At 37.5% G+C, this 14,322-nt stretch overlaps 1 protein-coding gene across 1 annotated transcript in view; it reads right to left on the bottom strand.

The window, feature by feature from the left end:
* Positions 1-11,002: 11,002 nt before the first annotated feature.
* LOC104530888 (cAMP-specific 3',5'-cyclic phosphodiesterase 7B-like) overlaps positions 11,003-14,322 on the bottom strand; it is a 9,760-nt gene continuing 6,440 nt past the window's right edge. The window contains exons 4-5 of the mRNA XM_010175612.2: positions 13,162-13,242; positions 11,003-12,658 (exon numbers count right to left, since the gene is read on the bottom strand). Coding sequence (XP_010173914.1) covers positions 12,441-12,658; positions 13,162-13,242 — 299 coding nt within the window. The 3' untranslated portion in view covers positions 11,003-12,440. The remainder of the gene's footprint in view (positions 12,659-13,161; positions 13,243-14,322) is intronic.

Genomic DNA, 14,322 nt, shown 5'->3' with positions numbered 1-14,322 from the left:
AGCACCTACAGTAGGTGTTTGAACTTGCCACCATAGCAAAAAATGAAGATTCTAAAATCTGTGTTGTGAAAGACATCTTTTTCTTTAAATTCAAAAGTCATGTTTTGTACTTGGAGATTGGAATAGTAGTTTCATTTGGAATATCATCACTTTACTCTGTTATATCTAGCTATTATTTAGCTAATTAGCTGAGAAAGATTTTTGATTGGGCTAGACATTAGTTTCCACGGTATTCTTTATTTAGAGAATTATAGCTAATTATAATGACCAAAAGGCCCTTCTTTTGATATTCATTATTTTCCCCAATAATCCTGTCAGCAGGATCTCTCCTTCTGTGATGGAAATGTGATTTTTTTTTTGCATGTTGAAATAAAAACAACGTGGTGCTTTTGTTCCAGCTATGTTTCTAGTCCTCTTTACCTTTTAGTTTCTGACACATTTTTATTCAGGGTATTTGCCTGGAAGGCTGAAGGAGACTGTAAAAACAGATTATTTATGTATATGAGCAGGAGTGTTCAGGCTCTCTCTCTTTAGGCAGCAGAGAGGTAACAGCACAGTGTGCAGGGGTGGAGTTGGCACTTGTTGCAGTAATCAGCAAAAAAAATTTTAGAATAAAATATATTTGAAAAATTTGGAAATAATTTATATAGTTGATACATTCTGCAAATGAACTGTCTCTATTCAGCCACAAGAGAGCAGTGTTATACTAGATTTATGTTGTAAATCTCCAATTTAAAAGTAATTTTGTTTTGTCAGTATGGGTCTAACAGCAAAATTTTACTCCCTTTATATTTTGTCTTATTAGTGGTACTCACTGAACAGCAGAGGTACATGCTTCTAAGTTAGTGGTGTTATATACATTTATGTGTATTTGGCTTAGTTAAATAGTCAACACCAGGCTAATTTATTCTCTTATCCACAAAATAAATCTGCTGCTTAATTTTCCTAAACATTTAAGCTTGTCCTGAAGAATTATCCTGTCATGTCCCATGTACAATGACTATTGGAGAAAATTTCCATTTGTGGTGCAGTACACACATAATGAGTGTTGCCATGGAATTGCAGGGATTTGTGTAAATAACTTTTAGGTTATACAGGTGAAAATGTGCTGTTACTTACTGATTAAAAGTCAAAGTGACCATCTGGCATAAACATTCACATCTTTCTCTCAGATAAAAGATATTCTGCTCCTGTAAGCATAAGCATACACATTCTTTGCTCTTCACATGTAAACAATGACTTGAATGAGTTTGGGTGCATTCATAAAGTTGAGTAAGTGTGTGTTTGGGGGGGATTTTTTTGTCCTTAGAGTGCTGTTTTTTTGTATGTGTATTCTGTTGTTTGTTACTGATTTTGCCTGGCTGGTATTTTAGTAATCATTTTCCATTATGCTTTTTCCACTATGTGTATTGCTTGACTTATATACCATGTTTGACTGTCACCTGCTGGGGCAGGCTTGATAAGCCAGGCTGTTTTTGTTATGTTCTTTCCTTGCTCTTGAGGAAGTGTTTCTGAATAGAGGTCAAGCTCAATGTTCTTGTTTTTAATTTTCTTAAGTTAGGAGCTGCCTTACCAGCATGTTCAGTGGGAAAGTAATCTGAAAGTCAGTATTTCATAATAATAAAAATAGGTAGTTTGAAGTTGTACTTTGATTTGACTCAGGTGAAATGCAGGTTTTATCAACAATTCCTCTTCCTTATCTGCTCTTTTGACCACTCAGATGTTTTTGAACTGGCTGCATTTGCTTCTTATGTCTTCCATTCCTCTCATACGCACTATCTGCATGTATATGAATTATATTAAGATTTTACTTATTATCTTTCTGCAGGTTCTCTTTTTTTTTTCAAAAATTCTAGTAAATCTTCAACCCCTTTATTATTTCTCAATAGTGGCATAACCTTTTTCTTAAGATTTCAAGAGTATACTTTGTATTTAGTATGTTAGAACAATGAGGCTGCTAGTGAGACTGATCTGTACCAAATAATCTGCTCTAAACCTATTTTGTCAGTGATATCCTGATTTTTGACCTCCAGTTAGAATTCTGAGGTCACAAATAGAAAAAAAGAAACATTAACATAAGGTAAGCGAAATAAACAGAATTCAGGAGGTCCTGCTTCATGCTTTGAAAGCTATGGTGCTGTTGCTAGAAGAGCATGTTAACAGTCTTCTAAGCTAGTAGTTCCCCAGGGAACCTACAGAAACTTTTGCTAGTTCTACACATCTGTACAAACTCACAGACAATCTTTTTCTTCCCTGTACTCCCCTTCTTCCCCCCTCTCTGGTGTAATAAAAGCCATGGAGAAAAGTTGTTACATCTTGATCATAGGACTAAGTCCTTTCTCATTCTTGAGCACACAGGTCTCCCTTACAGTAAAGACCCAGTAGCTTTAAAGAAAGTGGTGTGTGGCCAGACCTTGACTGAGCACAATAATTGTCAGTATCTGACCTGATACAAGTTGAGGATCATGAACATCATACCTGGTAATGGTCACTGGCCCTTTCATTTGGAAGTTGTTGTTGTTCCATTGCTTAAACAAGAATTAAAGCCTGACTCACAGATTGCATAGATTTTAGGAAAAGTTAAAAGTATTCAGTTGAATAAAAGTAGGAGTACTAATTACTGCTAAAGTGATCCTTTACTACAGGACTAAGTTAAACTTGGCTTGTAGAAAAAGGCTTTAAACTGTAGATGGTTTAGCAATTTGAATCTGCAAAATCTAAAGAAGTCGGCTGACAGACAACTTGCCGTCAATGTTCACTTTGAATAAACCTCAGAGTAATACAGAAATTCAGAAAATTATTGTGGCATCTAGGTTTTCTTTTTAAGAAAAGTGGAGTAAACCAGGTGACTACAGGTCAATTTGCATGTATCAATTCTAGGGAAAAAGTCTGTATGCCAATGGGATCCTATTGCAGACTTGGAAATACTTAGATAACAGGAGTGATCTCATGTGACTTTATTAGAAAATAGATCTTTTAAATCATCTTTGATAAAAATAGCTGTAATAGAATACTGTAAATTAAAATATAGCATTCATTTTTTCCACAAAGTATGTGTTAAATGGATGTAGAACTGGTTAACTGGCAGATAATAGTGGTCACTAAAAGGAAGTATTTCTACTAGGGTTATAGGGAATGGTTCTAGGTTAATGCAGTTTCATATTTTTAGTAATGAAATAAGTGATAAAATTTGTAGATAATTAAAAACAGAAATTACATTGTGAGAAATAATGAAGATGGGAATGATTGCACAAAGTCATAATGATAATGCTGTAGTATGTTAGGTCTTCAGAAACTGAGTACATTCTTGTAGTCAGCTGGAAAACTATAAAGGAGTTTTGTTCAAATTTATATGTTTTGCTACTATTCTTTCAGAAACAGAAAATCTGTTTGCAGTGACCTGATTTGCCTGTGAATATATGAAGAAAAAAAAAAGGTACTAAAAGCCTCTTTCTCTGATAGAGAGAAACAATACTAACCAGTAGCAGGAAGTGAAAACTAGAATAATTTAAATAAGAGTGCATTTCAATGATGAGCATGACATCCACAGTCGGAAGTGGTGACTATGATTTATTTCTTCTCTATAGTAGAACCCAAAGCTAGTTCTACAGTAAACAAACTAAGTAGTGAAACAAACTAACAAACAAAAGCACCAAAGAACTCCTATGGCTTCGGATATGTAGGTGATCAAGTCTTATTAGGTGTAAAATCTCAGGTATATGAATCAGGTGAACTTTCTAAGAGACTTTCTTGGCTGAGTCACCTTTTGACAGTGGTGCCTTCCTTCTTCCCCTTTACATTATTTTCTGCAGAGAAGTTTTGAAGTATGTTTATTTTCTAATATATTTGTCATAGGCTGTCTTACAAAGGGATCGGCTCTTACTAAAGAGACTTGTTTTACTTTTACATTTCAAAAGTACTTTTATTTTCACAGAGGGAGGAGTGTGTGCTTCTCTTGAAGTTGCAAACTCCTTGCTGATATTCAGAGCTTTAAGAAGACTCCATACTTTCATGGATCTCTGTAAAACTTAAGTTTGTAGACGTGCTGTGCCAGCTGAAAAATGACATCTGCATTTTTATATGAGATCTTCCTGAGAGCAGTGTAACACCCACTGGCAAAACTTGAAGCTCTCAAGTAACTCAAGAGTGGTGATGTAAGCTCTCCCTTTAAATTAATGACACTGAGCTCCTGGAAAGAAAGAACTGCGGTTAGGTTGGTGAAGGAGTAAATTCTTTCCCCCAGAAACCCAGCAAAATGTGCAGTTTCTTTTAAGATACTTCTTATAGCTGATCAATTCACTTTTCCCACAAAATTGTAGAAGTTCAGCTGCTTTATCATTAAAGTAAATGCTGTCCTTTCACATCTAGCTCTCTACAGGATCAATGGTGGTTTTAATCTTGAGCTTTGAAGTAACATGAATCTGTTATTAAATTATTTCTATTGTGAAGACTTGTGGTAGGAGCTGTATTAGGGTCTCTGGGGCCTTGGTCTAGAACTAGAGTACTCCAAAGTGTAACCACAGAGCAAACATAAATTCTACCTTTAGCCAGCATTTTCTGTACAGTGTGACTGTGGAGAAGTAATAGTCAAAATGACAGATTATTTTGTTAGTGGTTTGTATTTCAAAGCCTGCAAATACATAGGCCTAAGTAGTGGAACTGTTCAGAAAGATCATGAAGGCTGTTGGTGATGTGAGGTTATATTGCGATACCTTTGGGTCTTGGGCAGATGGAGGATTTGGCAAAAGATGGTGGAAGTCCAGGCACTTTTCCTACACTCCTTCCTAAGCAAACATTAATGGTAACATTTTTGACTATGGATCCTTAAAATTGGGAAATTGAAACATATACAATCATATCTTAAAAAAAAATATGTTTCATACTGTTGTAAATTGTGCTTAAAAAGAAGTGTGACAGGAATTGAAGCTGACCTGAGACACTGTTTCTCTTGAAATCAGAAAACCAGTTCTTATTACAATAAAACCTCCATAGTTTTAACAAGAGAGAACTCAGAAATTACCAAGGAAGACAGAAAATAAAAAGGGAGTTGGAAGTAACTCTTCCTTCACCTGTTGTGCCCTTGCATGCAAGTGCTTGCTTCCACTTAACTCAGGACCTTCAGTGAAGTCTCTTAGGCCCCTTTCATGTCCAAGTGACAGCAAAGCCTCACAAAAATTCTTTTTACTACCTGAGTTCTTCAAGTGAGCTGTGAGCTTCTTGCTACAGCTCTCTGACATGAAATACCCTGCAGTCTCCAACCTTTCTCCCTTCTAGCCCAATCGAGAGCATCTCATAGAAGGAAGAATTCCTCCTTTCTTTTGAGGGTGAGGTCATTCTTCTCTTTAAAGAGTGTAAGATATGATTGTGAACATAATAAATGTCATCCTTCCCCAAACTAAATTATTTTTGTCTTGCTTGTGACTAGTTGGTGTCTTTGAGAAGCTGACTGTAATTAGGTGTGCATGGAGGGCAAGAGATCCAAGAAGGTAAAACTGAAGGCTTGATCATCAGTTTTAGTCATTTCCAGACGTGACTCATGATAGAACAAGCACAGAGGAATTGTGAGGGTCGAGTGCAGAAGGAAGTAGATTACACAACTTAGCCAGATTTCTTCACTACAGTCATTTTTTTTAATAGGTGGTACTAATGAAGCGACAGTCTTCTTTTCCCTGTCTCTCCTTTCTGGAAGTTTTTTTGTTTTTGACACCCTCCTTTGCACTTCCCACTTTTGTACATGCACTTTCTAGAGAGGGGGGATTAGTATGAAAATTAGAGTGTAGAATTTATCTCTGGGTGGTAGGAGAGGTAGAGATAATAGTACAACTTCTCTTTATCCCTGTTTGTATGAATTCTAATATTCCATTTTAGTTACAACATCTTATGGCACCCAGGTCTCCTTCCTAATCTAATACAATATATTTAGAGCCCTGTAGGGTATGGGATTCAACTCTTCTCTCTAAAATGTATTACCATAAAATTCTCTGACGTGAAATTAATCTGCTGTTGTGATACTTACTTCCTTGTGTGTTCAGGTCTACATGGCCTTGCGTAGACATCCAAAGTAGCTTTTAGGAAGTGGTGCCACTAGCAGCAAAATTAATTTGTCATGGATAGAGCTGTTGTATGACGTTTAATAAAACTCAGCCTGAGACCCAAGCTAGCCGAGGATATAGTAAGGCAATCCATTGGTTTTAGTGGCACAGCGAATTTAAGCCCTTTCTTCTCTGTTCTGTGGTTCATTTTCTGTCTGTCTGTCCCTAAATAGCTGTTTGAGAGTGTACTGTACACAGTATCACTGAGAATAAGAGATGTAGGAACGGGAATACAATAAGCCTGCCTTCTTGCTAAAGCCAGCATATTTTGTAACTACACCCATGTTATCTTGGAGAGGATTAGACTGTGTTGGACATTGGAGAGACCCTGTGTTCCTCACCTTTAGGAAATGGAAGTGTCTGTCACCTAAATAACTGTTTGTTATATACATATTGCATTGCTTCTTTTCTTAATCAATAGTAACATTTCCCAGATTCTCCACCTGAGCTTTTAAACCACAGTTAAGTCTTTGGCCAGGACAAAATTTGCCATACCATTATTATTTTTTTTTCTGTTCTGTGGTTCATTTGAACATGCCATAGTCTACGTTATTTGCTTTGAACCATTAAACATCGGCATCCATACAGCCAGTGCCCCTACAGGGTAGGAAAAAGTATTGACTTAGCTGTTCTTGAAAATAACACTGCTAAATCTATTGTGGAAAATAGCGAGTGGTTTTCCAATGCTGACTGTGTAAAACTTGTCCTGGAGAAACCATCACAACTCTATCCATATATAAGACAGATCTCTAAGGGGCTTCAGTCTAGAATCCATTCTGCAATTCAGCTTGCATGAAACAACACTTTTTGTTATGATTCTGAAAGGTGGTGGATTTTTTACTTTAAGAAAGTGAATTTAAAATACTGGCTAAATAACACCGAAATAAAATCTATTTCCAGCTCCTATATTCAGTTCGATTATGGCATTTGCTCTGCACAAGCTATGTGAGTCTTGCTACTGAAGACTTTGAGGTACAAATAAATTCTGGCTTTAGAAATATATCAAAGTCAAAAAGAGTCCCTGAAGTGGCAGAAGTCCATCAGCAATGATTTCTCAGTTAGAAATATTTATCACTGTAGAAAGGAAATATTTCCCGTATTTTCAATTAAACACCACAAGCCTCTGTCATGTTGTACTATATATAACTTAAACCACAACTGAGAAAGGAGAAAATGGAGATTAAAACTGACTAATGACACTAAGGTGAACTAGTTACTGGAACTGAAACAACAGTAAAAGACAACTCCCTCCTCTTTAAATACTTAAACCGGGAAAATATTTTCCCTGGGGTTTGAAAATTCTTCTACTACATTCTTAGGAAAAAGATTCAGTTTTCAGCAGGACTGTCCTTGCTGGTAACTCCATTTAAATTGCTACAGCAATGCTAAGGGTAAATTTAGAGAAAAGTTCTCAGAAATAGTGAATTAGGAAAGTGATTACTCTGTTGGTAGGAAGGAGAGGCAGTAGGAGGATGGATGCAGCAGGACTTTTGCTGCCTTGTCAGACCAGAATGTCTTCTGCAAACTAAGGAGATGCTTTCAATCAACTGGCTCTACCAAAGAACTTTGGATGCTCCATTCTTCTTTTTTTTTTTTTTTTTAATTTTTATTTATTAGTTGTCATTCTTTGACATGATGAATACTTACAGCAGTATGTTAAAAAAAGATACAGTTAAGTCTCTTGGCATCACTGCATAGCAGTCACAGCATTTTCACACAATCTAGTGCTTCCTTTCAGAACGATGCATATGGCATATATACGCACATATGGGGGCTGATTCTTGGTCCCAGTGAAGTTGGTGGGACCAGTGTTTGGCCCATAGAGTTGTGTAAGATATGTGAATATGTATATATAAAATGCTTTACAATAAACATGACATATACAATCTTGAATTAAAAGATAAGTAGAATATATTTTACATCCAAGTCAAACTTATGCTCTGCACTTAAAGTTTATGTACCTAAAATATTGGATGGATTATAGAAACAAATAATAGTTATAATAGTTTGCACCAATCAAAGTAATTTGGATACATATTCATGGCATGAAGCTTGGTTTGGGTTTTTGTTTTGTTTGTGTTTTGGGGTGGGTTTTTTTTTTTTGATTTGCAGGATCTTAATTCAAATTTAAGTTTATTTTTGTAGGCCATGAGCAGGGGATGATGGCATCAGGAAGGGAATGGGAGTACTGTATGGACAACTCAGCTGAGTGACTTAAAATATAAGGCTATAAATCATGACTGGTACTCTGACTGATACCTGAAAATAAAATTAGAACTGCTTGAGTGTCCTTGCTGAGGAGAGTCCATTTGGAAGGGCTAGTAGGCATTCTGGCTCTATTTTGTTGGAAACTTTTAATAGAAATTTCAACCACGGATTGGAAAAGCTGGTGGGACAGCTATACATTGTGAAAATGGGCTTATCTCATTTACTGTGGTAGAAGCCTTCTCACTGATCCTTTGGGGAGACTTTGATTTTCTTCATGAAAACCAATAGGTTATACAAAAATAATTGACCCATGTTGTAGATTAGCTTAGCTGCAACTACAGATCACGTGGGGTTATTTTTCTCCATAGACTATACTTAATCTCCACTACTCCTCTCTCTTGTTTCTGTATTTCAAGAGTACACACTTTCAATAGTCCTTTTTTCCCTTTTGGATTGTGGCTGGAATGTTGGACCTTAAAACCCAAAGGTAGGTAAAAATCTTTACTTAATGAAAATGCACATGTATGCATTATTTTAACCAGCCTAAAAGTTTCACTTATCACCACTTTCTTTTATTATTATTGTTGTTGTTATTTATAGAGAATTTGCCTCTTTGATGGTATGAAATCTGCATTTAAAGAAACTAGGTTTTAATCAAAATGAATTGTATTTGTGGGGCATAAAACTGTTTTAAGTTCCTGTTTTTAGCAGTTTTCTGCTAATATATATTCACATAAGCAGTTTTCTGCTTATATGAAAAACACAACTCAGTTTTAAAACTTCAGAATCTTTTAGCTGCGCTGGCCCAATAAGAAAGAAAAATAATTTACAAGGGCTTCTGTAAAGTGGCTAATAGGGCTAACAAGACAAAAATCTGCATTATCTGCATGAATGTTTTTCTGTTCTGTGCATCCGGCATTCTGCTGGCATCCTGGGAAGGAATTCCAGTACAGAAATGTCCTCCAAACTAGATAATACCAAAGATAGGTCACAGCTGCAGATACTGAGCACTGGTGCTGTTGGATTTGCTGTATCGGGTATGGTTTGGCTGCTTCTGTGGGAAATCAAATGGTGGCATTTTTCTTTACAGACCCCAGTGAATCTTGCTGCCAGGCATCTGCTGCCAGAGCCCAACTTTTCAGTGCACTTTTGTCTAGTGACAAGCTGGCCCAGACCCAATCTCGTGTAATGGGTTCGGCTCACGAGTATAGGAGCATGTCTAGAGCCACCCTGAACCTAGATCAAGCATTGTTTCATTAGACAAGGTGTTTGAAATCTAGCAAGTATGTTCAGTGCACCAAAAAACCCACAACCTGTTCAAAAGCAGCTTTTCAAAATTGGGAAGTTTTAATTTGGCAAGAGCAGACTTGTAATGGACCCTGTAGGCTCTAATTACGGAAAAGGTCTTCGTTTTATTGTAGCTATAACAGAACTTGATTTGTACCTAAGCTTTCCTGTTGGACCTATTTTCTGGAAGCTCCTCAGAAACAGCTCAACAATTTATCTGTCAAGAGCTTTTTATGCTGCTAGACACTGGGCTTGTTGAAGTAAACCAGAACATTTAAAAAAAAATTCTTTGAACTAGGTTGAACATGGCTTCCATTTCTTAGTAAACAGACAAAACAAGGGAAATTGTATCCTTTTGTATGTTCATAAGTGCTTCTAAGGAGCACATTACACTGCGTAATGTCCTAATAATCATCCTAAATCTGTCAGGAGAAGGAAAGCTACACCTAAAAAGCTGCAAAGTGGTGATGCTCCTGCCCCCACCATCAGGTGGTTAAAAAGACATTTATGTGCTGTAGTTAGAAATAATTTTATTCTACTACAAGTCTCTCTTTTTGCTTGTTGTGATACTTCTAATATGTGAGTCCCATTTAGGAGAGGGAGGAAGAAGAATGTTTTCTACTGTTTATAGCTTACAAAACAGTAGAGGAGAAGAAAAATATCGTTCTTGGGATGCTTTGTGTTCTCACAGTCATTTCCATTTTCCTACTTCACTGGGTTTCTGTCTCTTTCTCTAAAGATACATGTCCAAAGAATTAGTAGAGTAAAACATCCTTTACTAAAACTTAAGCTTTTTATTTTCCTTTAAACATATTAGTCACTTTATGAGCATGAACACTTTGTCTAATCAAATCAATATTCCCTGTAATTGAGAAAAATTCTATTATATCTCCCCTTGCACTTTTATGAGTCAGTATTATCTTTCTGAAACACCAACTTAAATAGCTCTTTCTTTATTGGCCTCTCTAAGATATTAATGTCCAAACATGATTTTATGACCATATCTGCCAGTTCTTTTGGACAACTGCTATACAGATGTGGTGTACTGCGGGTTTACAACAACGCTACCTGAATGCAGTTAACTTTTCTGGGAGCAGAGGAGAAGGGGACAATCACTTTGGTGCTATGCAGTGGTGCTCAAGAATACAATCTCATTGAAATTATGGTAGCTTAAGTAAAGTTTTATAAAGACTATCCAAACTGAGGTTGTTGATGACATAGATAAGGCCATGTATCTTTCACAAACACGAGACCATAGAAAATTCCTCGGCTACTATGGTAGTTAAGAGAATTTTTCTTAATAGTCTCACTACAACACATTTTTTTCCCTCCACTGAGTGAGACTGACCTAAAATTCAGTTGAAGGATTTTCTTTAATGAAAAGAAAAATACAAATTCATTTGGTGTTGGCTATCTAAGGAGGGAATATGGGGAAAATAAATCAGCTACACTGCAACATCACTCAAGAAAAAAACTGGATTCCAGAACTATAGAATGTTGTGCTTTGTAGATCACTAAGCTATTTGATAAAAATTCACACTCTTCAAATGGTAATCAGGTTGAACTGTCAAATTCTGTGGTGTTGCTGTGGGTTTTGGGTTTTTTTGAACTTAAACTTCAGGCCCTGTGAAGCATTTGCCTAGACCAAATGTGCAAGGTACCATGGATTTACAACACGGACCCATATGGAATGTGTTTGAAGTTTTCAAGAAGTTATCCTGCCAGACTTCATTCCTTAATGACCTTTGATACACCTTGGATAGTGGAAAGGCAGTTCAGAATCATATCTTGTGATCATATGATTTTGGCAGCTATCAGAAGATGAAGGATGCTAGAAGTTAAGGCTTTTATCCACAAACAATGGTGTATATTAATAAACTCTATACCATATTTACAAATGCTTTCTCTTGTATTAAAACTAACAGTATTCTGTTCACAGTGCCAATGTTTTTACAGGTAGCAATCCCACAGTACTCCAGTATTTTGGCATGGGAATCAGTAGCACTTTGTATTTACAGAAAATGTACACACATGAATATAAACACGTTACTTGAAACAGTACTCAAAAGATAGATCTGTTCATGTTTCAAAGGTTTAGACTGTACAACACCTTCCCTTTCGTTTGCGAGGGAATACCGTTCCTTGCAATGAGAAGATGCCCGTCTTTTATCCAAAGAAGTGGCATAAAAATGATTACCAAAATGAGCCTTGTTACACTGGAGTTGTGTATGCAGAGAGTAACTTCAGTCCAAGGTTTATAGATCTGTTGTTTAGTGCACAGAATACAAAAGTTAAAAAGGTTTTTGTTTTAATTACTAAAATAACCAGACTCTCTGCTCTCTCGAGCACTGTCTCACTCAGCCAGTGTCCTCTGGATGCTGAAGATGCTGGTGGTTTAATGTGCAGCCCAGCTGCCCGCCTGGAAAGCATATGGTGCTCTGGGCCTATATGTCACAGCATGACTCGTGGTAAATGAATACATAACCAAGAGTGCCTCTATCTTCCCTGTTCTCTGAGTAATCCTCCCTGCTTCACGTCATCTTCACGGCAGCCAAAACCGGCCCGGTTTCGGTACTGCTGACTAGGACTCCACATTCAGGCAGTTCACGATCAGAAGTGATGAATGGCATCGGGCATGTGCAGAATGAAGAGAGGAGAGAGGAACATGAAAGAGATCCAGAAAGGAACCCAGCAGAACTGCGGGCTTGTTCATGAGGACCCTTACAGCTTCTGCTTTACCCATTCTTCCCTTTCCATGGTCTTGACAATAGGCTCCTAGCTCCCCAGGATTTTGTTTGCTGCTGTGATCAAGACGGAGATAGCAGTGCTACACGGCAAAGTGCAAAGCTGCCACTAAGGAGTCTCTTCTTCATTTAAAGTCTGTTCTTGGCTTTCAGTCACTTGACCTGAGTGGTCACTGCTCCTACTACTGCTGTGTTGCTTGTGGAGCAAACTCCTCCACTTGGCCTTGTTCCTCCTGAGATGGTTTAGCATATTTTCAGATAGGGGGGTATCGCCTGTAAACTGGGCCCACCTCTCAAAGAGTGGCTCTACGATGTACGTCATGAACCCTGGGGAAACACACAAAGGACAGCAGGTAAGGGACAAATTCATTCCCTGAGTGCCTCAAGAAAATGTAGCAATATAAGTGACAAAAATCCTGAAGAGAAAATAAACCATTAAGCAGCTATCAACTCTTTTAGAAACGCACAGCTTTTGACCAGCGTGCATGACAAGATGTGGCTTTTGTGTGTGGAACACTAAAATGTGAGAGAGACAGCATCCTTCTCTGAGGAGATTTCAGACTAGTAAGTAACCCATGAGTAATCACATGTATTGGCTGTGATTTTTCTCTGCAGATATTAAAATAACTCCTTTTTTCCTTTGTCTTTCTATTGAATGTTTGGCTTGGATAGGTTTCTTTTTGAACATTTTTATTTAGAATGTGAATCGTGACTCTTACAGTACCTACAGTTCTTACTGTTAAAGTAACTAGACTGGGGAAAAATAGTTGTTTATCTTTGAGCCTGTACAATACTGAGACAAACATGGAGAGAAGGGAACTAATACCTACCAATCTGTATGCTTGGTATTGTATCCTTCTGCTGATTACAAAGGGGGCTTATTTCCAGTTCGAATTTTTGTTCCAGATCACCTGCAAAAAAAAAAAAGAAAATAAAATAATTTGCTGCCACTTATATCTCTTCTCCGTACCTATGTCAGACACTTACAGTGACTACAACTGTGTAGATTTGAGCAGCTGGAGTCTTGCACCAATGATGACCATGTTAAATGTCTAAATACCTTCATTTTTTGGACTTTGTTTTAGGTATCAGAGAAATTGAGTATGGATACAAAGAAAAATCTCCCTCAGAAAAGGTGACTTTTGAATGAACATTAAATCTAAGCACTTAAATGTTCTGAAGACCTTAATTTTTAAAACAGATTCTCTCACATGAATGATTTTAATGATATTCTAGTTCATTTACTCAGTGTTCAAATGCCTTCCTATAAGAAAAATGTAGAATATATATATTTGAGAAGAAATGCATCTCCATCAGTACTGTAGTGTGAGTTGCTAATGTGTGCTTGTGGAAACAGCTGTTTAAGGGCAGCGTGATGGAGCCTGGCAGTTCACAGCTGTGTCTGCACTATCAAACTAATAAGGGCCAGAGCATGGGCTCAGGCAACATGTCCCCATGTGTCAAGAGCTATGGAGTTCAAGTTATAAATGTGGAAAATGGGTGAATTTAGAAGTTTGTCTTGTTATCGTGGTGTAGCTGGGTATCAGGGCTATGCCTGTGCTGCTGCACTGAATTTGCATCACTAATTCCCCAGGTGGTCCAGGAAGTCCCCAGAGAGTAGTCTGCACAGGACTGACTCGAGACAGTAAACGGACTTAAAGTGGTTGACTGAATGCCTAGCCACCTTCCTAGCAGGGTATTTGACTAACTGGAGCAGGAGGTCTCTAGGTGCAAATCTGAGACTGCCCTCAAGATTCCAGCAGGCAGATCCTGCTGTGACTGGCCCTGGGATCTGTTTCAAATTGCTGAAGAACACCAAGAACATCCCCCTCGCTGGGGGATCTGCTCACTCCAGATGCCACCTCAGACTGCTCCTCAGTCCTGCAGGACTGACCACATTTGGCATCAAGAAGATACTTATGAACAGTTAGTAGGAACTACTCCTGTAGATGCAGAAATGGTCATGCAAGACGGTCTTTTGTATATAGCTA

Source organism: Antrostomus carolinensis, unplaced genomic scaffold (assembly GCF_000700745.2).
Source record: "Antrostomus carolinensis isolate BGI_N321 unplaced genomic scaffold, ASM70074v2 scaffold46159, whole genome shotgun sequence".
Lineage (NCBI taxonomy): Eukaryota > Metazoa > Chordata > Aves > Caprimulgiformes > Caprimulgidae > Antrostomus > Antrostomus carolinensis.
Note: the sequence above shows the minus strand (reverse complement) of the source record. Positions and strands in the feature narration are given on the sequence as shown.